This window comes from Microcaecilia unicolor, chromosome 3 (assembly GCF_901765095.1).
Source record: "Microcaecilia unicolor chromosome 3, aMicUni1.1, whole genome shotgun sequence".
NCBI classification, from domain to species: Eukaryota; Metazoa; Chordata; class Amphibia; order Gymnophiona; family Siphonopidae; genus Microcaecilia; species Microcaecilia unicolor.
This window is the reverse complement of record NC_044033.1, coordinates 205,258,118-205,284,339: the sequence shown is the minus strand read 5'-3', so window position 1 is coordinate 205,284,339 and position 26,222 is coordinate 205,258,118. Positions and strand designations below refer to the sequence as shown.

The 26,222-nt window shown below is 45.5% G+C and overlaps 3 protein-coding genes across 7 annotated transcripts in view; 1 reads left to right on the top strand and 2 right to left on the bottom strand.

The window, feature by feature from the left end:
• TAPBP (TAP binding protein) overlaps nt 1-5,279 on the bottom strand; it is a 39,729-nt gene extending 34,450 nt beyond the window's left edge. The window contains exon 1 of the mRNA XM_030197213.1: nt 5,087-5,279. Within this exon, the coding sequence (XP_030053073.1) occupies nt 5,087-5,132 (46 nt within the window). The 5' untranslated portion in view covers nt 5,133-5,279. The remainder of the gene's footprint in view (nt 1-5,086) is intronic.
• An 8,363-nt stretch (nt 5,280-13,642) lies between these two features.
• Nucleotides 13,643-20,105, bottom strand: ZBTB22 (zinc finger and BTB domain containing 22). Of its 3 annotated transcripts, none has more exons than XM_030197212.1 (2): nt 20,023-20,105; nt 13,643-15,771 (listed from the first exon to the last, which is right to left on the bottom strand). In XM_030197212.1, exon 2 carries the CDS (start codon nt 15,745-15,747, stop codon nt 14,326-14,328), a length of 1,422 nt encoding a protein of 473 aa, XP_030053072.1. In that variant the 5' UTR covers nt 15,748-15,771; nt 20,023-20,105; the 3' UTR covers nt 13,643-14,325. The 3 variants fall into 3 exon arrangements, with proteins under 3 accessions (XP_030053072.1, XP_030053070.1, XP_030053071.1); XM_030197210.1 differs by having other exon boundaries at nt 19,888-20,093; XM_030197211.1 differs by lacking the exon at nt 20,023-20,105 and adding an exon at nt 17,101-17,712.
• Nucleotides 20,106-20,131: 26 nt separating this feature from the next.
• LOC115466142 lies at nt 20,132-23,689 on the top strand. 3 transcript variants are annotated; one of them, XM_030197209.1, is made up of 4 exons: nt 20,132-20,220; nt 20,869-21,059; nt 21,306-21,671; nt 21,881-23,689. In XM_030197209.1, exons 2-4 carry the CDS (start codon nt 20,898-20,900, stop codon nt 23,546-23,548), a joined length of 2,196 nt encoding a protein of 731 aa, XP_030053069.1. In that variant the 5' UTR covers nt 20,132-20,220; nt 20,869-20,897; the 3' UTR covers nt 23,549-23,689. The 3 variants fall into 3 exon arrangements, with proteins under 3 accessions (XP_030053069.1, XP_030053067.1, XP_030053068.1); XM_030197207.1 differs by having other exon boundaries at nt 20,133-20,220; nt 20,869-21,074; XM_030197208.1 differs by lacking the exon at nt 20,132-20,220 and adding an exon at nt 20,693-20,732 and having other exon boundaries at nt 20,869-21,074.
• Nucleotides 23,690-26,222: the final 2,533 nt, after the last annotated feature.

The window sequence follows — 26,222 nt, the reverse complement described above, 5'->3', positions numbered from 1 at the left end:
ACTGAAGGCGAATGCTACTGTTGGAACTGTGTATCAGGTCTACTAGAAACCTGCATGGAATAAAGTCTTTAAGATTGAAGTTGATGGTGGACATTTATTTCTTGACTGAACCGGGAGCCTGAGGCTGGAGAAGATTGTTCTATCCTTGGCTGCACTTAGAGGTACCTGGTTACAATATGGCTATGTATGAAGAGAAATATGTATATTATAGCAAGTTTGCTTCATCCATTGTTCAGTGGAAACGCTGTATAAACTATGTATTGTTGTCCAGGGGCGTAGCCAGACCTCATGGTGGGAGGAGCCAGACCTTGAGGTGGGGGGCACATTTTAATCTAATGCCCCGCACGGTGGGAGGGGCCAGACCCTGAGGTGGGGGGGCACATTTTAGTCTGATGCTTCACCACTCCCCCTCACCTCCTTGCTACTTCCCCCGAAAAAGCAAATACCTTTGCTGGCGAGGGTCCCCAATCAGCGCGGGTCTCAAGCAGCCATGTTCGCTGCCCTGCTCTTTCTTCTTTCTGACGTTCTGTGCACACTCCTTTACATGAAACTGAGCATGCTCAGTTTCACTTAAAGGAACGTGCAGGATGTCAGGAGGAAGAAAGAGCATAGGGCAGGGAACGCGGCACGCCGGAGACCGGCGCTGAAGAAGGCTTCGGCTGGCAGGGGTTGAAGACCCCTGCCAGCAAAACCAGGGACCCAGACGAAATTGGGGGGGGGCCCCAGGCCCCCGTGGCCCCACCTAACTACGCCACTGTTGTTGATATGGGGAGAAGGGAAAGAACTTTTGCGTGAATTTTTGATTTACCTGGCTCAGTGTGATGACAATATTAGTTTTTCTTCACACACTGGAGAACATGAAATCAAATTTTTGGATATTGTTATACAGTATCAAGCCAGGGGATTTCTCACGAAATCCTTCCGAAAGCCAACGGACAGAAATACTCACCTCCACTATAAAAGTCATGAGCCCACTCCGTTAAAAAGGGCCCTGGCATACGAGAAAAACAGCGTCCGACACTACTGCAGCTTGGGAAAAGGACCCCTTAGATACCTGGAATACCCTCCCCCGGGAGGTGGTAGAGATAAAAACAGTAATGAAATTCAAAAATGCAGGGGATAAACAAAAAGGAATCCTGTATGGAAAGAATGGCATTAAAAAAAAAAAAAAAAAAAACTTTGCGGTGATTAGGTGGTAACTCCAGTAAGTGGGAACCAAAGCCTGTTCTGGGCAAACTTCTACAGTCTGTGCCCTGATCGTGGCTGGAAAAAACGCAGCAGATCACGAGGATAAAAAAAAAAATTAAACGTCCAGTTTATTCACCACTAAATCAATCAATCCCTAAATATTTTAAAACCCGATATGACCAAGGGCTGCGTCAGGGGCTTACAACTATACCCAGAGGTGGATTTCCACAATATCACCTACTGGTAAAGTGACTTCTCTCAATGAAGACCAGCAGCTTGTAGTGAGAGAAGCAGGAAGTGAATCTTTCTTCATAACCCATGGCAGCAACCACTAGGCCATTTCTGCTTCCTTTTGTGCCCGTTCGACTTTGCTGTCCGCCTCCCTCCGTAATTCCCTGTCCCTGCTGCCCTTATGAACATGCAATTTGTCTGGCCAGCACGTGCTGTGTGGCATGCTCTGCAGTCTGTGTGCTGATATGCAGAGGGCTGTGGCGTGTACAGATGGCGTGTGATGAGGAAAGAGAGCAGAACAGCCTGTTGTTTTGAAAACTGAAAGCAAAACAAACAAAAGAGAAATTTGCTGGAAACCCCCTGAACTGTTTCAGGGACGGGCTGCCACCTCCAACCGGTCCACTCCAGAGGCTGATCCAGTCCTGGTTTCCCACCCCGCTGCTTGCATGAAGACATTATGTCTACCTTTCTTAGGGGTCCTTTTACTAAGGTGCGCTGAAAAATGGCCTGCGGTAGTCTAGGTGCGGGTTTTGGGCGTGTGCAGAATCATTTTTCAGCGCACCTGTAAAAAAAGGCCATTTTAAAATTTTTTTGCCGAAAATGGACGTGCGGCAAAAATGAAAACTGCCGTGCGTGCATTTTGGGTCCGAGACCTTACCGCCAGCCGTTGACCTAGCAAAGTCTCACACGGTAATGACCTACGTTTGCCAAATGCCACTTGGCGCACATCCGATACGCGCAGCAGAAAATAAACATTATTTTTTGGCTGTGCATATCGGACGCGCGGCAAAAATGAAATTACCGCAAGAGCCATGCAGTAGCTCCATTCTGGCGCATGTTGGGCGAGCGTAGACGCTTACCCAGCTTAGTAAAAGGGCCCCTTACTGAAATCTAACTGCACATCACAGGACTGGATTTACCTCTTCAGGTTGCCCTGGCTGAGGTGGCAAAATTCAATTGGCTGGTGCTATATTCAGACAACCTGTTTAATTCCTTTCATCCCCAGAAGGTCTGCAACAGAACCTAACCTACTAGAGATCTACTGCAAATCCTGGCAGGGCTGGTGTTTGCAGGTGGCAAACAGGCAATTGCCCTGGACGCCCTGCCACACAGGGCCTCAAACTTGCAAGTGGGCTTCGGAGTCCCCTCTCCAGTTTCTGCCCTGGGTCCTGCATGTTTTGTTGGGCAGACTGGATAGACCGTGCAGGTCTTTTTCTGCCATCATCTACTACGTTACTATGTTTAACCCCAGCCCTGGCTCCCGGCCCTGCAAGTGACTCTGGGAGAGACTATAATTCTGATTTTTCTAGGGGATCAAAGCTCTCCACCATAAATTCAAAGTTTCCTAAACAACCAAAAATGGGACGGGACCCCAAACAAACCCAGCACCTTCAGTTCTGTGAAAAGACAGCGCGAACTCAGTAATGGAAGCAGAGCAGAAGTAGGGGGTTCTCTCCCCCCATCCCCGTACTCACCATGCAAAATGTTAAATAACACCAACACCCTCCACTACCAGACACTGTGACATAAAAAAAATAATTCAACACGTAACTGAAGGAACCACAGAGCAACAGCAAAATGCTCTTCATTCACTTCCTACTGGGAAAAGAGAACAAGCTGGATTATAGGAACCGGCTTATGAAAATGACTAATGACTAATCTCAATATAAAATTATCCTTCCACACTGGAGTAGGCTCAGTATCAGGGGTGCTCAGTGCACCCCCACTGTTGACACCTCTGACTATGACATACAGACTAGAGAACGACATGGGGACAGGGACCTGCAGTAACTGCGGGGATGGGGACAGAGCCCACAGGGATGGGGACAAACTTTGTACCCATGTTATTTTTTACATTGAAGCCTGTTAATGAACTCAACTGTTATTTATGTTTCAGTGATGCAGGCAATGATCTTTTGATTTTTTTGGAAAAACAAGCAAACATGCTGGCCATAACTAGCAAAATTTGCCTGGGGGATCCTGTACATCCTGCTACCAGCACATCTTCTAAGAAGACATCTTCCATTGCAGGAGGGACTGTGGAAGACAAGAGAGCTAGACTGAATCCTGAGATTGTTGATGACTTCTTATTCACCCAGAGATTACAAATCGTAATACAGCTTCATAGGGCATATTTCTCAATACAGAATGGGTTGTATTTTGTGGATTAGGATTCCTTGGGGTAGTAGAATTCAGCTATCGTTGGGGTTGGAAGGGTAGAGGGTGGTGGTGGGAAGGAGGGTTATTATAGCTGCTCGCTGTTATTATTGTTTTCTATTTGTAATTTATACACAATAGTTGACAGCATATTGTTCCTTTTTATACTTTCATAAAAAGATTTAAATATAACATCATAATTGTTCAAGGCTTCTGAAGATGAGGACAGAGCCCATGGAGACGGGGCAGAGGGAGACAGGGCCCGCGACAGAACCTGCGGGGACGGAGACAGAACCAAACTTTATCCCCGTGTCAATCTCTAATACAGACTGCTACACCTGGAGGACCACCAGCCAGTCAGGTTTTCAGGAGATCCCTACTGAATATGCATGAGACAGATTTGCATATAATACAGGAGACAGGCATGCAAATCTGTCTCATGCATATTCAGTACACAGTTTTTACTTAGGTTCACTCTCAATAAATGGTTGCATATAAAACATATTACATTTTCAACAACCATTGCAAATTATCCCAATCTTTATTAAATACTTTAACATATTATATCTCAATTATTGTCTGAAATCCTCAATCACATCCAAACACAGTCATTCATACCAAACCACATTCAACTATATAAAATCACATAAATACTTAAACAATACTACAGCACCCTGCGTGATTATGTCACACATAATTCCCCAAATTTAAACAATCGAATATATCGGGTTTTTTTTTATCCATTCCACAGCATTTAATGCTACCACATTATATTTTCCCTCACCAAACACGGTAATATCTTTAGAATATTCAATAGTTCACACAATTGTGTCAACAGTCTTTCATCATGTTTGTGTGTCTTTTCATTTAGGCACCCTCGTATAGACCCTACACGATCGTATTCAGTAGGCATCTCCTGAAAGCCCGACTGCCTGGTGGTCCCTCGGAACAGATTTCAGAAACACTGTAGTGCACAAAGAAACTTACAGGGGTGGGCAACCACCAGTCCTTGCAGCCACAAACCAGTCAGGCTGTCAGGATTTCCACAATGAATATGCATGAGATAGGCAGTAGGTGCAAATCAATGTCATGCATATTCATTGTGGAAATCCTGAAAACCCAACTGGGTTGTGGCCTGGAGGACTGGGACTGGCCCACCCATACCTAGCAGGCTACAGACTCTCAACGCATGCTGGAGAACAAAAAAGCATTTCTTTCTGCATTGAACCCGAGATGTGCATTTCTCAAAGTTGGAGCTGCAAAATCCGTCACCTCCTGCCCCCAGACCGGAACACAGGACCCTGAACAACACCAAGATCCGGGTACCCTCCGTGTTATTTTTCCGGCTTTGCAGGCGTGAGTCTCTCATTTACAGACGACTTTTGGCAGAGACGGACACGTTGTCAGACCCAGAAAGGTTCTGGTATGGGAAACGGACCCACATGCACGCCTCTGCCTGCTGCTTTCCCACTCCGTTTATTACAGCGGAAGGGGAAATCCTGGGACTTACCCGCGGCGGGGGTCAGTAGTGAGAGCAATCCGCAGACCTGCACCATGTCTGGGGGAGAAGTGTCCGTCTGTCCTTGTGTCGACCCACAGACCGAAGAAACAAAGCTCAGATGCAGTCAGAAAGTAGCCACCAGACGATCCCCACTTTCACTTTCTCTTTCACAGACTGGCTAATCTCCTCCTCCCCCCCCCCAGAGGCGCTGCCAATTTACCTATTTTAGGAGGGTGACTTGGCCAGTCTTGGATATCTGCCAACCTCATCCTGGTGCATTATGGGACCATAAGTTTATCAATAGAAATAAAACGTGGAAAAGAAAATAAGATGATACCTTTTTTATTGGACATAACTTAATACTTAATACAAACGTATTAAGTTATGTCCAATAAAAAGGTATCATCTTATTTTCTTTTCCATGTTTTATTTTATTTCTATTGATTACCTTTAAAAGTGGACTAACACACACCTCTCTACTAAGGATGTAAGTTTAAAACCAGGGCCGGACAAAACATCTTCCTCCTGGAATGGGGAACTTGGCAGCTCTTGGGGGGGGGGGGGGGGGGTTGGTTAATTTTACAAAGAGGCTGTCAACATTTAACACGTGTAAACGACTTAAATACCAGCATGTATGCATAAATATGTAAATACCATGAGTTTGAAAGTGGGTGTGTACTGTACATGGTTGGAGTCAGACAAGGCGGGGGGGGGGGGGGGGGACTGACAGTGTGCTGGGCCCTCAGGCAATAAGGGCTATGGGCCCCTAACCACCTATCAAAAGTGATCAAATCAGATGGAAGCGAGGGAGAGTGCCCCCTCCCCCCCAGCACAGCCCTATTATTCCAATGGTCAGTTCACCCGCCCCTAAATCACTGTTTCCCAACCCCTCTGCTGAAGGCACACTTTGCCAGTTAGGTTTTCAGGATCATCACAATGAATATGCATGATAGATTTGCATATATTGTGTCTCTGATGTATGCAAATTTCTCATGCATATTTATTGTGCTTATTCAGAAAACCTGACAGGTTTGGTGTGTCTCCAGCCGGCAAAAAATAATTAAACTCTGGAATTTGTTGCCAGAGAATGTGGTAAAGGTGGTTAGCTTAGCAGAGTTTAAAAAAATGTTTGGGCGGCTTCCTTAAGGAAAAGTCCATAGACCATTATTAAATGGACTTGGGGTGAATCCACTATTTCTGGGATTAGCAGTATAGAATGTTTTGTACTTTTTTTGGGATCTTGCCAGGTATTTGTGACCTGGATTGGCCACTGTTGGAAACAGGATGCTGGGCTTGATGGACCTTTGGTCTTTCCCAGTATGACAATACTTATGTACTTATGTAGAGTTGAGAAGCACTGGCATAAATTATAGCAATTTGGGGGTTCTCAATCCAGTCCTCGGCAAACCCAGCCAGTCGGGTTTTCAGAATATCCACAATGGATATGCTTGAGAACTAGACTAGCTGGGTGTGCCCTGAGGATTGGGCTGAGAAGCACTGCTATAATTTATAGCCATTCCCAACCCAGCATGGACATTTTCAGCTGAAACCCGAATTTGGTTTTCAGGTCAGTTTTGGTGCCAAATCCAAAACCGAAATTTGATTGGCGTGTACTCTGCTCAATTTCCTCTCCTGAGCCCGCTACAGTGGTTTCCAAACCTGGTCCTGGAGGCTCCCCAGCCACTCAGGTTTTCAGGATATCCATAAGTAATACTCAGAGAGATTTCCATGCACTGTCTCCACTGTATGCAAATCTCTCATGAATATTTATTGTGGAGATCCTGAAAATCTGACTGCCTGGGGTGCCTCCGGGACCAGGTTTGGGAAACATTGCTGTACAACAGTGTTCCATAAGTCCGGTCCTGGAGTACCCCTTGCCAGTCAGATTTTCAGGATATCTACAATGAATAGGCATGAACTTGATTTGCATACACTGTCTCCATTATATACAAATCTGTCGCATGCATATTAATTGTGGATAGCCTGAAACCCTGACTGGCAAGGGCAGTGGTTCCCAAACCTGGTCCTGGAGGCACCCCAGCCAGTCAGGTTTTCAGGATACCCACAATGAATATTCATGAGAGAGATTTGCAAACAACGGAGGTAGTGCATGCAAATTTCTCTCATAAATATTCATTGTGGGTATCCTGAAAACCTGACTGGCTGGGGTGCCTCCAGGACCAGGTCTGGGAACCACTGTGACAATGTAACTAAACTTCAAACAACAGTTTAAAACAGTAGTAGGGTATGTGAATATACAAATGATGTAGTGAAACAAGGCAAACTGAACTGCATACAACAATGTTCATTGAGGATGTGGTCAAGTGATTCAAAATGCGCAAGTGAATAGCCATGGAAGTCAAATGTCTTTGTCTTACACATCAAAGGCTTGCAGTACCAATCAGAACTTGTAAACTGGGATTTCCTTCTTGAAACATTTTCAGTCTACATCTATTTTTGAGGCTCGTTTCCATGCGTCGGAGCAAGATTGTGGAATGGACTCCCTCTGGATTTGAGATGTTTCTTCCTTTTCCTCTTTCCTAGTTCAAAACTAACCTGTTTCTTTAATATTTTTAGAAGCTGTTATTTTTAGATTTTTTTTTGTTTTATAATGATTGGGCAGTTGTGATATTTGTTATTCTCTCCATTATTATTGGAGTCCTTTCTTACATATAAACCGCTTGGAATCCTTAGGGAATTTTAGAAGTATAGAACAGAACAGTGCTTCTAAACCCAGTCCTCAGGGCACACCCAGGCAGGTCAGGTTTTCAGGATATCCACAATGAATATGCATGAGATAGATTTGTATGCACTGCTTCCTTGGTATGCAAATGTATCTCATGCATTTTCATTGTGAATATCCTGAAACCTTGACTGGCTGGGTGGGCCCAGTTGAGAACCTCTGATCTGCAAGTGTGTGTCTACTTACACACTGTGTACTTGTAGAGGTGACTTAATATTATAAAAGACAAAATGGTTCTATAAAATTACCTCCGGAATGGGAAAAAAAAAAGCCTTAGTAAATCCAGCCCTGAATGAGGCAGGTTGAGCTGGAGGAGGGAATCAGCTAGAAAGGATTAGTTATCTGCAGTCCTCAATAAAGACTTTTTAAGCACTCAAGACCCTGAAAAAACCATTTAGAGTCTTTTCTTCCTATAAGCATCCTGTAGTGTGGTCTTATTTCTAGCTCTCCTGGTTTTTTTTTTTTTAAATGCTATTTACCCTTTTACAAAGATATGTGCCTTTTATTGTGGCCATGCCCATTTTTGTTAGAGGTGTTCAGCTGTCCATGCTGTATTCATACTTTTTATCAGCACAACCCTTGATTTGGACTGATGATCTTCTCTTCAGCTGTCCATGCTGTTTTCATACTTCATCTGTAAAATAAAACTCCTGCATGAGGCTCTGATGCTGATGTCTTCAGCCATCCATGCTGTATTTATGTTTTATGTATTCTCAGTCACAGCTTTACATAAAATTAAAATATAAGAGGAAGAAAAAGACCTCAAAAATCCAATACTGGTAACTTTTAAATCTCATGTACCATTATTTATGAGATTCCTTTATTATCATCGGTCTAAAAAAAACTCCTCAATTTATCATTCATGTGCACAAAATTCAAAATAATTTCCAAAATCATATCGCAATTATAATTGTGCCATAAACACTTAGCATAAAAAGTGTCCTGATGGTAATCACTGTTTCACTTAAGATTCATCAGGGGAGCTAAGTGCACCATTACCAGCAGACTCATCTGTATCACTCAGATATTGTCAGTACAGAGAATAGATATGAATGGGCTTGAGTGTAAATTTTAAGGGGCTTCAACGGTAGCGTCACAACCTTTAGTACTGGAACTGTGCTGGACAGACTTTTACGGTCTGTGCCCTGAGAATGGCAAGGACAAATCAAATTCTGGTATACATATAAAGTATCCCATACCATGTAAAATGAATTTATCTTGTTGGGCAGACTAGATGGATCATTCAGGTACATAAGTACTGCCATGCTGGGAAAAGGCCAAAGGTCCATCAAACCCAGCACTCCGTCTCCGACAGCGGCCAATCCAGGCCCCAAGGCAAAACCCCAAAATTTAATAACGATCAATGGCCTTTTCCTTCAGGAATCTGTCCAGACCCCCTTTAAACTCAGCAAGGCCAGCTGCCGTCACTACCTTCTCCTGCAATGAGTTCCAGAGTCTAACCAAGTGCTGAGTAAAGAAAAACTTTCTCCAATTTGTTTTAAACCTACCACATTCTAATTTCATCTTATGTCCCCTGGTTCTATTATTGTTAGAAAGCGTAAACAAAAGCTTCACATCCGTCTGTTCTACCCCACTCATTATTTTGTACACCTCTATCATATAAACCCTCAGCCTCCAGGTTAAAGAGTCCTAGCCTTCTTAACCTCTCCTCATAAGGTAGTCGTCCCATCCCTTTTATCATTTTCGTCGCCCTTCTCCAATTCCTTTATATCTTTTTTGAGATGAGGCGACCATTTATCTGCCGTCATTTACTATGTTACTCTTTGGGGTTCTATATGGAATGTTGCCACTAATTGGGATTCCAGAATCTTCAGAACTTTTTGTACAGGAACAGTGGTCTGTGCCTTGAGAATGGCAAGGACAAATCAAGGTCAGGTATACATATAAAGTATCGCATATCAAGTAAAATGAGTTTAACTTGTTGGGCAGACTGGATGGACCGTTCAGGTTTTTATCTGCCGTCATTTACTAAGTTACAAAAGTGGTGGTGGGTGATACAGAACAAGGCAGAGGAGTCGTGAGACAGCACAGGGGGAAGCGATGTTCATCCAACAAACATCTATTTTAATTTGGTTTTCTTTGCATCAGGGATGTTATCAGTGTTTATCACAGTTCAATCCAAAAATCAGAACCCCCCATTATTACTAGTATGATTCATAACAGTGCAGAAAACAAAGTCCCCTTCGCCTGCAGCGACTGAATATTTCACACTGCTGCAAGGTTTTCCATAAAGGCCTGTTGTGAAGATGAAAGATCTATGTGAGGTGGTAAATCGCCTGTTTTGTTCTCTTCTCCGCAGGGTCATAGATGCCACCTTCTCCTGCCTCTCGGTTTCTTTCTTAAATGAAAGAAGTGTTTTTAAAATTACATAAGTATTGCCACACTGGGACAGACCAAAGGACCATGAAACCCAGCATCCTGTTTCCAACAGTGGCCAATCCAGGTCACAAATACCTGGCAAGATCCCAAAAAAGTACTAAACATTTATGCTGCTTATCCCAGAAATAAGCAGTGGATTTTCCCCAAGTCAGTTTAATAATGGTCTATGGCAGTGGTTCCCAAACCTGGTCCTGGAGGCACCCCAGCCAGTCAGGTTTTCAATATATCCACAATGAATATTCATGAGATAGATTAGCATACAGTCGAGGCAGTACATGCAAATCTCTCTCATGAATATTCATTGTGGATATCCTGAAAACCTGACTGGTTGGGGTGCCTCCAGGACCAGGTTTGGGAACTGCTGGTCTATGGACTTCACCTATAGGAAGCCGTCCAGACCTTTTTTTAAACCCCGCTAAACGAACCGCCTTTACTACATTCTCTGGCAACGAATTCCAAAGTTTAATTACATGTTGAGTGAAGACACATTTTTTCTGATTTGTATTAAATTTACTACTTTGTAGCTTCATTGCATGCCCCATAGCCCTAGTATTTTTGGAAAGAGTAAACAAACGTTTCACGTCCACCCGTTCCACTCCACTCAATTATTTTACAGACCTCTATCCTATCTCCCCTCAGCCGTCTAGGTGTGTCACTTTCTACGTGTGGCTTCTATTTCTCTGAACGTGGAGCGATCTCACTGCAATAGTCTACAGGACCCTGGGTGATTGCAGGAGCCAGAGGAAGGCCAGCGAGTGAGCAGAGAGCAGCGGAAGAAAAGAGAGAGGAGATCAGACACCACCAACTCGGTAGCCTGGCTCTCCTCTCTCTTATCTGCAATTCCCCCCAAAATCTATAAATGGCTCCTAAGCGTAGGTAGGCAATGTAACGCGGAGTAATTAACAGCTGTGTATGTAACAGATTTACACCCCGATTCTATGCACAGTGCACCTAGTTTCTCTCGCCAGGGGTGTTAGCATGGGTGGGGCAGGTGCAGTTTATCGAACTGCTGCATTTATGCCAGCCAGAGATATGGCGCAATTGTGCCTCATGTTTAGAGCGTAACTGCAAACTTAGACTAGATATAAGATAAGAAATCTGGCGTGCATTATACGAGCTTAGTGCCCAGTTTACAGATCTGCCCCCAATGTGTTCAGACTGACTGATAGGCAGGGGGTGGTTTTGTTCATGACGGGGCTTGGCATATTAATCATGGGTACATAAAGGATTTGTCCTCTAAGAGGGCTGGGGGAGACATTTACCTAAAAATCAAAAAACCTGGAGGGGCCCAAAAGGACACATCCTCGTAGAAGAGGAATGACAGCAGTCAATTTGATCAGTGTTACCAAACAACCCAGTGCGGTATTTCTAAAAAAAATTCATGAGGTGTTATGGGATCTTCAGCCCTGATTTCAATGGATGGAATCACAGACTACAAATCCCACACTGCTTTAGGACGTTAACCAGAACTTACCCAGACATCTCCCTCCTGGAACTGGGTAAAACTTTGCAGCCCTGGTTTATTTCCCAGTCTCTAATTTGCTTCTTGTTTGCCAAATCTGGTTAACATACCAGAGTCCTGCTAAGTGTTTCCAATGGACAGTTTGACACCCTCTTCCCAAAAGGCCTTAGTGCTGTTTATCCCCGCTCCTAGTCAGTGATTCTCAAGCCAGTCCTGGGGTATCGCCCTATCCAGTCCTGCTTTCAGGATATCCACAATCACGAGAGAAGGCTGCATACAATGAAGGCAGAGAATGCAAATTTCTCTCATATATATTCACTGTACGTATCCTGCAAACCAGACTGGCTCGGTGTAGCCTAAGGACTGGTTTCAGAACCCCTGCCCTATAGTTACACAAAAACAAGAGACCAGACAAAATACTAAACAATTTACTGGTCACATGACAGTACATGTAACGACCTTAGTCAGGTCTTTGGCATGACAACCATGGGGGGTGGGGGTGTAAACGACAAGCAGCAGACAAGCTTGAAACAGAGAAAAATGAAGGCGGATAAAGACCCCGCGGGAGGTGGTGGAGAGGAAAATGGTAACGGAATTCAAACATGCGTGGGATAAACATAAAGGAATCCTGTTCAGAAGAAATGGATCCTCAGGAGCTTAGCCGAGATTGGGAGGCAGAGCTGGTGGTTGGGAGGCGGGGTTAGTGCGGGGCAGACTTATACGGTCTGTGCCAGAGCCGGTGGTGGGAGGCGGGGCTGGTGGTTGGGAGGCAGGGATAGTGTTGGGCAGACTTATATGGTCTGTGCCAGAGCCGGTGGTGGGAGGCAGGGATAGTGTGGGGCAGACTTATACGGTCTATGCCAGAGCCGGTGGTGGGAGGCGGGGCTGGTGGTTGGGAGGCGGGGATAGTGCTGGCCAGACTTGCACAGTCTGTGCCCTGAAAATGACAGTTACAAATCAAGGTAAGATATACACAAAAACTAGCACATATGAGTTTGTCTTGTTGGGCAGACTGGATGGACCGTGCAGGTCTTTTTCTGCCGTCATCTACTATGTTACTATGGCCTTATCCATTCTGCCCATCCGTGCTATCTACTCCCCCTATCATTCCCTTACAAATCCTATGTATTTGTCCCAAGCTCTTGTTTTCATTTCTATCGCGTTCATCGGGAGGCTGTTCCGTGAGTTCACCAGCCTTTCCGTGAAGAAATTGATGATCTGTTGTTAGGAAGGGAAGTCTTACCTCACCAATTTGCTTCATTTATTTGAAAGTATGAATACAAGGCCCACAGCCCAGCCAGGTTTTTCCAAGATACCCACAATAAATATGCATGAGATAAATTTGCATGCGCTGCCTCTGTCTCATGCACATTCATTGCAGGTAACCTGAAACCCTGACTGGCTGAGGGGTTGAGAATCCCTGGTCAAAAGGAAAAAAAAACAAAAAGAGGGGGGTGTGTGTGTCTAGGTTCCACCAGTTCAATCAAAGACAAAAACAGAAGGAAACATTTTAAGCCAGGGGTGGGCAGCCACGGTCCGAGGGCCACAACCCAGCCGGGTTTTCAAGATTTCCACAATGAAGATGAATGATATCTATTTGCATACAATGGAAGCAGTACCTGCAAATCAATCTTATGCATCTTCATTGTGGAAATCTTGAAAACCCGGCTGGGCTGTGGGCCTTGAGGACCGGGGTTGCCCACTCCTGATTTAAGCTCATTGGTACTGAACCTATACCACAAGCTGATGCTCACTTATAATGAAGGAGTAAACTAAGTTGCAAGTAAAGTTCATTCCTCTCTCTGCAGGGGTGTGTGAAAAGGAGGCCACTTTGCTAGAACCCTGCTGTGGGGTCCCCAGTGTGAATTTCCAGACCTGCATTTAGAATAGGATTCCCACCTTGCCTTCCCCTTCTAACCCAACTTCTGAAGGTTTAGAAATCAGTCAGAAGAGTCGCAGACAGGAAAACAAACACAGCTATTCATTCACGGGTACAACAGAGAAAAATACAGGAGGCAGACACCGGATAAACCAAAGAAGCTCTTTAAATACCAGACAATAAAAATTTTAAAGGAGATACTGTCCTGTCAAATCCCCTCAACTGCACATCCAGGACTAAAAGAGGAAAGAGAGAGGCCGTGACCGAGCTCCCCTCCCTATTAACAGCTACATCACGCATTTGAGTCCTCAGTGCACCTTTGCTTCTGTTCGCCCAGCCGTGCAGCCTGGAGTCTCCCACCTGGAGATGCGACTATGTGAACCCCCCCCCCCCTCCTGGCAAAGTATGAGATACGCCCACCAGTAGGATTGGGTTGTGGTGATGGTTCCAGGACTCGGCGGCACCAGCAGTCAAAATATAGGCAAGCTGGGGAGACTCGCCCACTGCTCGGACAAGTTCAGCTTCGTACCACTAAGAAAATGTGCAAATGCCGACCCTCACGCTCTCACTCAGTGACTGGATGAGAGGTGAGCAGTTAGGCAGTGGAATTATACACCTCTATGTATATACAGACACACACACACACACACACGTTGTCAACAGGCAGCTTCAGGGGACAAAAACAGGGTGTGTGGGACTCCACATGGTTACATGACAGCAGAGGGGCAAGGCTCTACCCAATCACATGACAGAGGGGGCGGGGCTCAGGTGCTGTCTTCCTTCTTGACCATGGTCATGTGGTGTCTGCGCTGACAGTGGCCCTTGTGTCTCATAAAGCTGTCCCTCCACATGAACTTCTTGCTGCAGACGTCACACTCGTAGGGCTTCAGGCCGGTGTGGGTCTTCATGTGCTCCGTTAGGTGATGCTTCATCTTGAATTTTTTGTTGCAGACAGGGCAGTCGAAGGGCCGCAGGTTCAAGTGCATATTGACGTGCCGGTCCCGCATGCTCTTATGAGAAAAGGCCTTCCCGCAGTGGCACATGAAGATTTTGTTGCTGTCGCTGGACGCTCCCCCGCCACCGCTGCCGTTCAGTTGCACCGCTCCGTGCTCTACGGGTGCCTGGGGTGGGTACACTAGGATCTGATTGCCCTGCATGTCCATGGGCATGAGTGCCCGCTGTGAGAAATGGCCGGGGCTCTCCTCGCCCACCTTGTAGGAGAAGTCCTCCGAGGACTCGCAGAAGTTAACCTGCTCCTCCAGCCGCTGATCGTTGTGGACGGGGGTCTTGCTCTCTGGCACCTCGCTGGCAGTTAGCGTGCGGATGTTGCTGATGCTAAGTGGGTGGTCTATTCCGTCGGACGGCCCAGGGGTGTCCTGCGGTGGTGGTGCCGTCGCAGCCGGGGTGGCATCCACGGGGTCCTCATCCTCCTCACAGGTAAGCACCAGGTCCTCTTGCGATTTCTCCTTCTTCACAAAGACCCACTGCTTTTGGGGCATGATACTGGGCTGCACGTAAGCAGGCCGGCGAAAACTACACTCCCCGTCGCTCACATCATCATCTGTTTCCAGGATAAATTTGCTGGTCTGGAATGAGTCACTATAACGTCCGCTAGTTTTCTCCGCCAGGGTCCGTGATTGGAAGAGGATATCCTCATCGTTAGCTTCAGAGCCTTCTCGTTCTGTCCTGGGGTACTTGCTGTGTTCCGGAGCTCCAAAATCCCGGGCCTCCCGAGGGCTGAAATAATTGCTGCTGCTGGGGGACTGGTTCTCACTGGCACGGCTAGAGTGAGCCCTAGAGGCGGAACGACCTTCCTTCAGCAGCTCAGTGCACTTGTCCACGATGTGCCACATTTGCAGAACACTGCCCACCGTCAAGTAGTTGACGATCTCATCCGTCACCATGCTCAGCTTCCCGGTGTAGGCTGAGCTCAGCACAGTCTCAAAGGCCACCGGGTCCATAACGTTGGGCAAAACGATGGAGTTCATGTTCTTGAGCAGGACCTGGTCATGGAAATAGGGCGAAGAGGCTGCGAGCACAGCCCGGTGAGCCTTGAAGACCTGATCCTGCACGTGGATGGAGATATCGCATAGTTTGCCTTCGATGCGCAGCTGGTTCAGGTTGTCCAGTAAGGCGCTGGTCATCTCTGGGAAGTCCACATGTACGATGGCGCTGAAGGAATCCATCGCTTGAGTCTTCTCCACAAAACCCTCAAGAAAAGGAAAAAGAGGAATTAATAAGAAAATGCCCTTAATGCGTCTCAAGTATCTCCACACTACTTCATCCTCAACCCGTCGGTTTTACCTACATCTCCCACTCCCCCATGACCTCCTCATCACCAACAACAGCCTTCTTTCATTGTGTCATCTCCATCCTCCTCCCCATGCCAACCCATCCCCAGGCCTCTGTTTCCATGCCCCCATCTCTGGGGCGGGCTGGGAGCTGCAGTCCCTTTCAAGAAGAGACAGAGGAAGATAGCATCTTATAGACTAATGAACTTATAGAAGGCATGAGCTTTCAGGACCAGATGTATGAAGTGTAGTTCATGAAGCAGGTATATATTAATGGAGGTTGATGGTGGCCGGGGGGGGGGGGGGGGGGGGTGGAGAATATAGAGTATAGAGATGGCATTGGACAGTACAGGGCTGTGGTGAAGAGCAAAGTGTGGAGCTGGAGTCAGAAAAAAAAGATACCAACTCCAAAATAATAACTTACAGACAGTAGAAAAATAGAGAAGTCGGAGTCAAAGGTTTGGTGTACCGACCTCACAGCACTGGTGAGCAGAGAGGAGAGCATGTCTGCCATTGATAAAGTGCCTTGTGCTGTGCCGGCAGTGCCAACAAAGAGGGAAGCTGCTTGGGGCTTTGAGAGGAGGAGCTGAAGGCTGTGCTGCCAGACACGCTTTGGGCTGTCCATCTGGAGAGGCAGGGCCGGCAGTCGCAGCTGAGCAGCATTGTGGTCAGCACCAGAAAGAGCTAGATCTATTCGGCTACAAAATCCTTCAGAGCATTTCACCTGTCCCTTCTTGCTTGCAGGGTGTGTGCCCACAGTATGGGCAGAACATAACATAAAAAAAAGCCATGCTGGGTCACATCAATGGTCCATCCAGCCCAGTATCCTGCCTCCAACAGTGGCCAATCCAGGTCACAAGTACCTGGCAGAAACTCCAAAGAGTAGCAAAATTCCATGTAGAACCCCAAAGAATAGGAAGATTCTGGAATCCTAAAAAGTAACAAGATTCCAGAATCCCAAAGAGTAGCAACATTCCATGCTACTAATCCCGGGGCAAACAGTGGCGTCCCCATGTCTGTCTCAATAGCAGAATATGGACTTTTCATCCAGGAACTTGCCCAAATGTTTTTTAAACCCAGATATGCTAACTGCTATGATCACATCCTCCGGCAGTGAGTTCCAGAGCTTACCTATTCTTTGAGTGAAAAAAAAAATTTCCTCCTATTTTTTTTTAAATATTTCCAGGTAATATCATTGAGTGTCCCCTGGTCTTTGTACTTTTTGAAAGAATAAACAAATCAATTCACCTTTACTCATTCTACACCACTCAGGATTTTGTAGACCTCTATCATATCCCCTTCTCAGCCGTCTCTTTTCCAAGCTGACCTCTTGAGAGAAAATTATTTTCAAGGAATTAGATCAGCAACGCAGGAAAAACAAGTGGCCAGTGCAAAGTGTACTACAGGAATCATTTGTTAAACAAAACTAGACATGTGAATGGTTAAGGAGAGGTGAACTTTGAAAACTAAGGATGAGTTATTGATAGCTGCAGCCCAGCACAGCAGATTATGGATGAGATGGTTTACAGCAGGCATCTGTAGATTCTGTAAGAAGGACATTTCTATATATATATGCACAGCAGAGTACCACATCTCATCCATGGTAGAACAAAATTGCTGTACCCGAAAAGTGCTTCAAAATATTGTCACTAGAACGCTTCCCAGGGCTAGTCGTTCTGATCCTGTTACTCCTCATTAAACTTCATTGGCTTCCTTTATCTTTTCGTGTCCAATATTAACCCAGAAAGTTCTTTCTGCTGGAGAACCATCTACAATCTTCAGGGAATGGTATTTGACATATGCCTTTCTTTGTTTTTTGCAACTACATTCAAAGCGGTTTACATAGTATATACAGGTACTTATTTGTACCTGAGGCAGTGGAGGGTTAAGTGACTTGCCCAGAGTCACAAGGAGCTGTAGTGGGAATTGAACACAGTTCCCCAGGATCAAAGTCCGCTGCACTAACCATCAGGCTGGGATTCCAGAATCTTGCTATTCTTTGGGATTCTACATGGAATGTTGCTACTCTTTGACATTGTGCATGGAATCTTGCTAATGGGACTTGATACACTGTCTTTCTCTGTTTTTTGCAACTACATTAAAAGCAGTTTACATAGTATATAAAGGTACTTATTTGTACCTGGGGCAATGGAGGATTAGAAGACTTGCCCAGAGTCACAAGGAGCTGCAATGGGAATCAACCCAGTTCTCCAGGATCAAAGTCCGCTGCACTAACCACTAGGCTACTCCTCCACTCCTTCCTCTTTGGGATTCCGGAATCTTGCTATTCTTTGGGATTCTATATGGAATGTTGCTACTCTTTGACATTGTGCCTGGAATCTTGTTAATGGGACTTGATACAGTGTCTTTCTCTGCTTTTGCAACTACATTCAAAGCGGTTTACACAGTAAATACAGGTGCAATGGAGGGTTAAGTGACTTGCCCAGAGTCACAAGGAGCGACAAAGGGAATTGAACTCGGTTCCCCAGGATCAAGGTCCGCTGCACTAACCACTAGGCTACTCCTCCATTCTAGACTCTAACTGCCCTACTTTGCCATCATCTACGTATGTTTATTTGAAGTCGACTAGATTGACCACTTTTACATTAGAGCAGTGGTTACCAAACTAGGTCCTAGAGGTACCCCAGCCAGTCACGCTTTCACTATACTCATGAGATAGATTTGCATGCAATGCAGTGGAGGCAGTTTTCAGGATACCCACAATATTCACTGTGGGTATCCTGAAAACGTGACTGGCTGGGGTGCCTCCGGGACCTAGTTTGGGAACCACTGCTGTAATGTAATCTTCCAGCAACATCCTGCTGCTGTCCAGATAGGACAAACAGAATAAATGGACACAAATCTGACATTAGAAATGACAACATTCGAAAAGCAACCAAAGAACATTACAACCTTAAGGTTGCATACTTCTACAAAAGAACTTTCAAGGGACACTCTAGCATGGAACTGATGAATTGAAACTCATCAAAAGGTTTGACACCCATTGCCCTAAGCCTGAATAGAGATGATGGATTTATATACACTACAGAAGTGAATGGATTTAACTATTCCTAGGCCATCCCGCTTTCTTTTCTCTCAGTCACCACGGTTGCAAGCTAATTAAACTATGCTGAAATCACTCCCTTTCCACACTAATCAATGCCTTCTCTATACCCGGTATCCCCCTATGCATCTTAATGTGTATTTACCCACCTCCTGAACTATAGAGCATCAGCTGAAGTGGACTCTAGACTTCAAAAGCTCGGGCCTCAATAAATTGGTTAGTCTACAAGGCAGAACTAATCAAAGTGTGGGTTATGACCCCATGCCCATGTATGGGTCATGACCTGCCATAGCAGCATCATAATTATACACCTCAGGAGGGGGGAGGTTGTTACACAATTTTATTTCACATGATCATGGGGTCCAGCCAACACACGTATTGCCTGCCTGTCATTTTTTTTACACCAAACTAATATGGTTGCCACTTAGAAAGTGGTATCTTGCGGTAATCCTCAGCACCCCCCCCCCCCCCCTTGGCCACGTTGGGAGCTGCAGTCCCTTGCACTGTCTCCCCCCCCCCCCCCCTTTCAATAAGACAGGCTGGGAGCTCTAGTGCATTGCACTGTGTCCACCTTACCCTTCTGAGCCTATAGGGCACATGCTCTCTCTTACCCCTCCTCCCTCTGGGGAAGACTGAGAGCTGTAGTCTTTGGTACTATGCCCCCCTCAGAACCCACTCCGGACAGGCTGGGAGCTATAGTTCCTTGTATTGTGCTCTCCCACCCCCTCCAGGCAGCTGTACTTCCTTGTACAGTGCCCCTCCCCAACAGAGAGGCTGCTTGTAGTTCCTTGTACTGTGCCCCCCCAGACAGACAGCTGTATTTCCTTGTACTGTGCCCCTCCCCCCAACAGACAGGCAGCTGTAGTTCCTTGTATTGTGCCCCCCCAGACCCCCTCCAGGCAGACAGCTGTATTTCCTTGTACTGTGCCCCTCCCCACAACAGACAGGCAGATGTAGTTCTTGTACTGTACCTCCACCAGACCCCCTCCAGGTAGGGAGCTGTGGTCCCTGGGCTCCCCGGACAGAGATACGTAGCGGCGCTTATTCGGCAATGACACACGTACGTTCGGCCGAGCGCGGTCCCGCCTCCTCCATCCCCGTTTTACCTCCGCGCTGGTCTCAGTTGCAACAATTCACCTAAGCCGCCCGCGGCCGGGCCGGAGCCTTCCCTCTGCCCCGCTCCGCCGGAAACCGGAGATCGCGTCAGAGGGGGCGGGGCTTCACAGGCGGAAGAGCTCGGAGTCGGCCGGATAAATCGCTGCAACCGCGAGACGATACCTAAAGAGACCAGCGCGGAGGAAGGGGTGAGAATGAAAAAGGGACACGGCGGTCCCCGGAGGGGGGAAATGCCAGGGTGGAGGGAAAGATGCAGGATCAGGCTCAGCAGAGGAGAATGGAGGGGAGATGCTGGACCAAGGTGGAGGTGGGGGAGAGGTTAAACTTAAGGACGGGTGTGTGGAGGAATAGATGCTAGATTGGACCCAGGTGGGGTGGGGGGAGAGGAAGATGCTAGACTGCAGGAGAGGAGGAGAGTGGAAGGAAAAATGCTGGCCGGAGGGGATAGGAAAGATGCCAGATCAGAGGGTAGAGGCTGTGGAGGGAAAGATGTCAAACGAAGATGGGGGTGGGAAGAAATGGGAGAAGTGCCATTTGGGGGGGGGGGGGGGGGGTCGGGGTCAGTTGACTTCATTTGTTGTGTCTGCTTCCTCTAGTTTGCCTCTCCTTGTATTTGAGATGCTGATCCGTTGGACTAGCTTGGGCCTTGTAAGCCTCCCTGTGTTGCAGAGCTGGGCAATTAAACACATTCTAATTACAGGTTATTAATTAGCTTTGGAGCCAATGTCGCTTGTAATGAATAGTCACTGGCTGCTTTGTTCTAGCTATCTTTGATTTGCTGGATGTGGATCAAGTGGTTATTTCCTTTACATGGCAGTTATCTCTATTCTGTTTAGGCTGTGCTTAAAGTGGAGCTTTTGGAATAATGGCCGATTTATACGAGCTGCCAGCTATAGTTACAGAATTTTACAAAGATACAGAATTTGTTAATAAATCGGAACAAGATATTAAGCTAAAGGCGTCATGCAAGAAATGTAAAAAAGTGATAACAGGTTGCTGGAAGCCAAAACGTGTTACATCCAACTTTGTAAGTCATGTGAAGGTGAGTTTGAGATTTTTTTTTGTATATTTTATTTAAAAAAATTGTAGTTTATGATCATGGAAATTCAAACTTATTTCAATGCCAGAATGGGGTGCACAGCTAATTTTATGTATGTGTTTAAGTACTCGTTAATTTGTAACAAACATATTGTTCTAGCATGACAATTTTAATCTAAAGCTGTTTCCCCTCCACCTTGATTTTAGATAATTTAGTATTTCGATTTTCTTTCAGGTTTGTTCATCAACTGCCTTCAAATCTTTTGAAGACAGAAAGGCATCTCGTAAAAGAAGACTTTCAGATGCAAACTCATCACACGTCGCTATCAAAACGTTTCCTGCAGCCGATGTGATGACAGTGCAACATGAAAACATATCAGATGCTATAGCGAAATATTTTATGCGTCCAGTATCAGAAATTGAATATGAAGAAGCCGTCGAATTGCCAGCTATCGTTACAGAGTTTTACAAAGATTCAGAATTTGTTAGTAAATCGGAACAAGATGTCAAGCTAAAGGCATTGTGCAAGAAATGCAAAAAAGTGATAACAGGCAACTGGAAGCCAACACGTGTTACATCCAACTTCATCAGTCACATAAAGGTGAGGTTTTTTTTTTTAATTTGTTTTGATTCATTTGTTTGTAACATGTGAAAAATCAAATTATTTCTGTGCCGGAATGGGGTACACAGCTAATTTTATGTATGTTCTACACATTGTTTTTAGCGCAGGACACAGTCCAACGTCTAGAGAAAACAACTTTAGATTTAGTTTTAGATAATTTAGCATTTTTATTTATTTATTTTTTTTAGGTTTGTTCACCAGTTGCCTTCAAGTCATTTGAAAACACAAAGGCGTCCCGTAAAAGAAAACTTTCAGATGCAAACTCATTACCCGTCTCTATCAAACCGTTTGCTACAGACAAAGATGCGACGACGATGCAACATGAAGAGATAACGGGTGCTATAGCAAAGTATCTTATAACATCAATGCGTCCACTATCAGAAATTGAAAATGAAGGACTCATCGAGTTACTGTCTACCTTAACTCCTTACTATCATCCACCAAGTAGGAAGGCAATGCAGTCTACAGTGCTAACAAAATGTGAACAGGTTGTGACTGCGCTGAAGTCAGACCTCAGCTCTGTGATCTACTGCACAGGACAAGCCGACATCTGGTCGAATCAAAGCATGCATGGATATTTTGGAATGGTGGTATCGTACATCCAGTTTGGCAATTTAAGAACCAGACTACTTGCATGTAGACAGTTTCTCGGAAGTTATACTGGGGAGCGAATTGCCAATATGTTTAGCTCTGTGGCTGAGGAATTTGGAATAACTCACACCTTGTCTGCCCTCGTTACTGACAATGCTGCCGACGTTAATGACGATGGCCAGGCAGACGTCTCAGAAGTACTTATAAGACTTGGCATAGAGTGGGAATTTGTAGAGGAAGGCGTTAAATTTGTTGTGCCTGTTCGCCACTCATGTATAGCTTGCACCCTTCAACGGGTCGTTAATGATGGGTTGAAGGAAGGAGTAGATAAGATTCAACAACTCATAGGAAAGTGTAAGAAGTTGGAATCCAGCATAAACACATCAAGAAAAGCAACTGAGAAAATAAAAAATGAGGCACAGCATCACATTCCGGCTGTCAACACAACATGCTGGAAAAGTATATTTTCAATGGTTGAAGCCATTGTGAAGATTGAATCGGCTCACCATGGACTACTGTTGCAATTTGCCGATGAACTTGATTCCAGCGTCGGCCTTACGGCCAAAGACATAGCAACACTGAAAGAGCTGCATGCGTTGCTGGAGCCCATTGCAACGGCTACTATTAGGCTTGAGATGGAAAATGTTCCAACAAGTGGCATGGTGTTGCCAATTGTCATTGGACTGTCAGAGGCTCTGGACAAGGTGCAAACACCTTATTGCAACTCCATTAAAACTGGTCTGATGAACTCACTCACTCATCGGCTTGGTTACGTTACGGCTGATGACCATTTTATTTTGTCGGCCATTCTTGATCCGGGTTTCAAATTAAAGTGGACAAGTGGACCTGCAGAAGAACTGATGGCCAAGTCTCGACTCATTGAACACATGGACTGTATTTGTCTCAACAGACAACCAATACGATCATCTGATGTTGTTCCAGAAGGAGAATTTGCAGACGATGGCTTATTTGGCTTCATGGCTATACATGGAGACTTTGAACAGCACTCAACTGCTAACGAAATCAATGGATATTTGGCTGACGAATCAACAACAGATGCCTTGGCGTTTTGGTTTGCAAATAAAGACAGATATCCTCGACTCTACAGGCTTCACTTGAAACATCACAGTGTTCCTGCAACTTCAGCTGCTTTGGAACGATGCTTTAGTTCTACTGGGTACATTGCCAGTGCTCGTAGATCCAACCTATCTGATGACTTATTGGAGAACTTCCTGATTGCAAAATGCAACAAAGACTTATTGTAGATACTAGGCTGCGTTTGCTAGACTGTTGAAACAGAATAGCTAGTCTTTAGATACTATTTTTGCATTGTTGTTTGAAACATTTGGAAAGATCAACTAGCTAATTGTAATAATTGGTTATTAAAGTATCTTAATTCAAATTAATTACCATAGGAAAAAAATCCTAATTAGCTTTCAGCAAGGTAACTAATTCTACTAATTATAAATTTTAATTATTCTCAGCTCTGCTGTGGGGTTGTGTGAGAGCTGCCTGAGGGAAGGGCACTTTGAAGATCATTTCATGACCCATTCTCTGCGTGTGAATTATGTTTTTCATGTGGAAATGGCTTTTCTGAAATGGTGGGGATGTACATGGTTTGATGTTTTTGATGTACACCGTCTGCATTGTTTCTTTTGCGACAGCAGCGACAGCAGGTGGTAAATGAATGAATGTGCCATCAGGAGCATGTGTACGTTTGAGAGGTCTGCATTTGGGTGGCGCTGTTGTATACTTATGTATTTTATTTTTTCAGTGGACAAGCAGGATGAGTCAGCCATCTGTATATGATGTCACAAGACGGTACCACGGAGGGACTCTCTCCCATCGCTCCGAAAGCCTTTTGAAAAAGTCCTTTTTTTGTACATATGTTTGTCAGTAAATGGAAACGAACATAGCAATGAAAACAGTACCTGCCAGCTGTTCCTGCCCAAGAGTATGCCCACTTCCTCCTCAGTCTGTCCTATCCCCCTGGCCACGCTGACGGATTCTCTTACTATCCACTTTTATTCTTATCTTCTTCACTTCTTTTAAATATTTCCTTCTCTTTTTCACAGACTTATATGAGAGGATGGTGCAAACCCTTTGGGCTGGTGGCTCCCCTCCCGGGGAAAGCAAGGACAATACCCTCAGCAAAAGGGAGCTGATTCCACCCCTTCCTGCACAACCAGACTTGGGCTGCCTCCCGGGTACAGCCCTCCTTCCTTCAGGAGCGAGACCCTGGCCCAGGGGGCCAGCAAGCACCATGTCCAGTTTTCTCAGCCTCCACAGATAGGTGCCAGGACCTCAACGAGCTAGACCTGGGTCCATCTCTAAGGCACAGACATTTCCCACTGAATGATCTTGCTCAGCCATGCCTGTGACCATGGTGAGCTGGATTTTGCTGACCTTACCCTGTAGCCTGTACCTCTCCATGACTCCAGCCTCCACTTCATTGGAGAGATGGATAAATTAGACAGCCAGGTCTTGTGACTTACACTGATCCATCCCTTCAGAGTCCCCAGGACCTTGCGTTTGCTCTTGGCGCTGATTGAGGTCCCACTCTGCCTATGCTAGCAGACCCTGCCTCTGGATGCTGCTGCCCTTCGCCCTCAGCCAGGGCACAATGACTTGAGTTTCTGCTCCACCCACTGCCGAGACTCCCCCTCCAGAAGCAGAAAGGCCTCCAATAGCTTGGCCACATCATGACTGCCGGGACCAAGTCTCACAAACAAATCTTCAAACCATGATGTAATAAAAAACAAACAAACAAAAAACGTTAAATTGTGCTCACAAGTAATAAAAAGTCAACTTCTCTACACACAAAGCAGCAAAACATTTTCACATGTCCAAGTCCTGACAAGGACCCCTGTTTTGCTACTTTTGCTGCCTCAGGGGATAAGACCAATGTTTGAACCAATATCATAAGTACATAAGTAATGCCATACTGGGAAACGACCAAGGGTCCATCGAGCCCAGCATCCTGTCCACGACAGCGGCCAATCCAGGCCAAGGGCACCTGGTGAGCTTCCCAAACGTACAAACATTCTATACATGTTATTCCTGGAATTGTGGATTTTTCCCAAGTCCATTTAGTAGCGGTTTATGGACTTGTCCTTTAGGAAACTGTCTAACCCCTTTTTAAACTCTGCTAAGCTAACCGCCTTCACCACGTTCTCCGGCAACAAATTCCAGAGTTTAATTATGCGTTGGGTGAAGAAAATGTTTCTCCGATTTGTTTTAAATTTACTACACTGTAGTTTCATCGCATGCCCCCTAGTCCTAGTATTTTTGGAAAGCGTAAACAGACACTTCACATCCACCTGTTCCACTACACTCATTATTTATATACCTCTATCATGTCTCCCCTTGGCCGTCTCATCTCCAAGCTGAAAAGTCCTAGCCTCCTTAGTCTTTCTTCATAGGGAAGTCGTCCCATCCCCACTATCATTTTAGTCGCCCTTCACTGCACCTTTTCCAATTCTACTATATCTTTCTTGAGATGCGGCGACCAGAATTGAACACAATACTCAAGGTGCGGTCGCACCATGGAGCGATACAACGGCATTATAACATCCTCACACCTGTTTTCCATACCTTTCCTAATAATACCAGACATTCTATTCGCTTTCCTAGCCGCAGCAGCACACTGAGCAGAAGGTTTCAATGCATTATCGTTGATGACACCAGATCCCTTTCTTTATCCGTAACTAACGTGGAACCTTGCATGATGTAGCTATAATTCGGGGGGTTTTTTCTCACATGCATCACCTTGCACTTGCTCACATTAAACGTTATCTGCCATTTAGCTGCCCAGTCTCGTAAGGTCCTTCTGTAAATTTTCACAATCCTGTCGCGAGTTAACGACTTTGAATAACTTTGTGCCATCAGCAAATTTAATTACCTCGCTAGTTACTCCCGTCTCTAAATCATTTATAAATA